General features: G+C 52.7%; 1 protein-coding gene across 1 annotated transcript; it reads right to left on the reverse strand.

The window, feature by feature from the left end:
* Window positions 1–370: 370 nt before the first annotated feature.
* On the reverse strand, window positions 371–795 carry LOC138641552 (histone H2A type 1-like). The gene has a single exon (XM_069729016.1). It carries the CDS (start codon window positions 755–757, stop codon window positions 371–373), a length of 387 nt encoding a protein of 128 aa, XP_069585117.1. The 5' UTR covers window positions 758–795.
* Window positions 796–2305: the final 1510 nt, after the last annotated feature.

The raw sequence follows: 2305 nt of genomic DNA on the forward strand, positions 1-2305 counted from the left end.
TGTATATAGCACCATTAATTCAATGGTGCTGTACATGAGAAAGGGGTTACATACAGGGTTATACATATCGATTACAGTAAGCAGGTTCACAGTGAGACTGGTACAGAGGGGCCCTCAACGCAGAGTATCAAACACTAATGAGGGGGCAGTTCCTGCCAGCTTGGCAGAGGGTCTGAGACTCCATGTGGAACTGACCCATTCGTCTATTATTCTGTGGATATGTGCACCAACATACGAACTGGTGGCGGCAATGGTGTTGGAACGATCAGCCTCATGTGAGGACCCCCGAGGTAGGCGGCGCCGGCTCTTGTGGTGACGGTGTGGGGGCTCTTAGAAAAGCCTTTGGTTTTGTAGAGATTGGCGGCAGCGCTCACTTGCTCGCCTTGCTGCTTTCGGTCTTCTTGGGCAGCAGCACGGCCTGGATGTTGGGCAGGACGCCCCCCTGGGCGATGGTCACCCCACCCAGCAGCCTGTTCAGCTCCTCGTCATTGCGCACCGCCAGCTGCAGGTGTCGGGGGATGATGCGGGTCTTCTTGTTGTCCCGGGCGGCATTACCAGCCAATTCCAGGATCTCCGCGGTCAGATACTCCAGCACAGCGGCCAGATAGACCGGAGCGCCGGCGCCGACTCTCTCAGCGTAGTTGCCCTTGCGGAGAAGCCTGTGCACACGGCCTACCGGGAACTGCAGTCCTGCCCGGGATGAGCGGGTCTTGGCCTTAGCACGGACCTTTCCTCCTTGTTTGCCGCGTCCAGACATGATGGCGATAACGTCAAATAACTAAAGACAGAAAATCGTGTGGAGAAAAGACTGTGCTGTGTCGCCTTATATAGTCCGTTGCTCCGCCCTCCTCTCCTGTCGTTGGACGGATCTGAAGCTGAAAATGGAGAAGAGTCTTGGAGATCCACCAATGACCTACAGAGGGCGGAGCTTATTACCGCTCCTTGCTCAAATGAGTTTCTCACCCAATAGAAAACGTTTGCTGTGAACACAGTAGATAAGGGGTGAAAACAGATATTTGTCCTGGAGCAGAAGGAAATGCAGAAATATTCTGTTGATTTGTAGTTTGCACCTGTTGGACTTGTGTCTTCTATCAGCCATAAATTGCAATGACAGTCTGGCGGGTGAGGGGTTAATCCCTGTCAGTGCTTCTCCCCCGTGGAGGCTCCTCACTCACCGCTTATTATCCTGTGCAGATCCCCTGCGGTGTCCGCGCTGATCCTATCACAGCCCGACTGAGACAAGTCTCCTGTGTTCTGCCCGGAGCCTGATGTGACGCTGCCGGTCCCGGGTCGGGAAGTCGCCGCTTCTGTAAAGCAAGTGTGTAGTGAGGGATCAGCACAAACGGACACTAATGAGTTAATGGGGGCGGATATACCTGTGTCTGGGATTGGTCGGCGCCTGCGGATGTCTCTCGCTCATTGGCTGATTACAGATCCGTTACTGGTTTTGAATTTCCCGCTCAATTTCTGCTCTTTGTCCGTCGGATTATTACCGGCCCCTCTGCTGCTCTAGAGGCGATCGCTGATAATACCGGGTCCTGTCCTCCCAGCTGTCTGCCCCAAACACGGGGATCGGTCGCCATTATTACTCTGGGGAGGTTATAATAGTCTTCAGAGGCGCCATCCATCCGAAACATTAGTGTCCAGGACGTGGTCATCACACAGGAGTCTCCGTACCCGGTACACAGGACGTCCATCTATCCAGCTGCCTCATGCCGCCACATTCCCTGTGAATATTCGCTGCCCTATTCACCCCACACGGATCTGATCAGGGGAATATTACTGTACAGCCCGTTCCCCTGGAAATCCGCGTTATATTTATAGATCAATATGAAGAAACCGCATTTGTGCTGTGATGGAGTCACCAGTGCTCGGGGCATCTTACAGTCAGACTTGTGCTCGGAGCTCTCTGCACTGCAGTGGTTTTATCTCACCTCATATTAACACTATGAGATCTATGACGATCGTTATACATTATTACATCTGGTGCTAGAGGATCCTATCCTGCGATTATATAGGGATATTTCTCCTATGATTCGTTGTTCCCTCCTCATCCTCGCAGCTTCTACCTGTGGATTTATTGCCCGAAAGCCGCCAGTCCTGACACTGGATGAAGCGGGGGAAGGACGATCAGTAACTGAGCAGGAATCCTGTGAGGAGGATGTGACGGCCGATAATGTAACTGCCTGACCGGTGAGATCCCGACACCACAGAGTAATGTTCTGAGCAGGGAACTCTCAGCAATCTTCACCCATGATCGTACATTTCCCATCGCAAACATCCTGCCTGTAGCCGTAGGACTGAT

Source organism: Ranitomeya imitator, chromosome 6, assembly GCF_032444005.1.
Source record: "Ranitomeya imitator isolate aRanImi1 chromosome 6, aRanImi1.pri, whole genome shotgun sequence".
NCBI classification, from domain to species: Eukaryota; Metazoa; Chordata; class Amphibia; order Anura; family Dendrobatidae; genus Ranitomeya; species Ranitomeya imitator.

Excerpts from the sequence above, each read along its gene's own strand:
- LOC138641552 (XM_069729016.1), bottom strand. The coding sequence starts at position 757 with ATGTCTGGACGCGGCAAACAAGGAGGAAAGGTCCGTGCTAAGGCCAAG.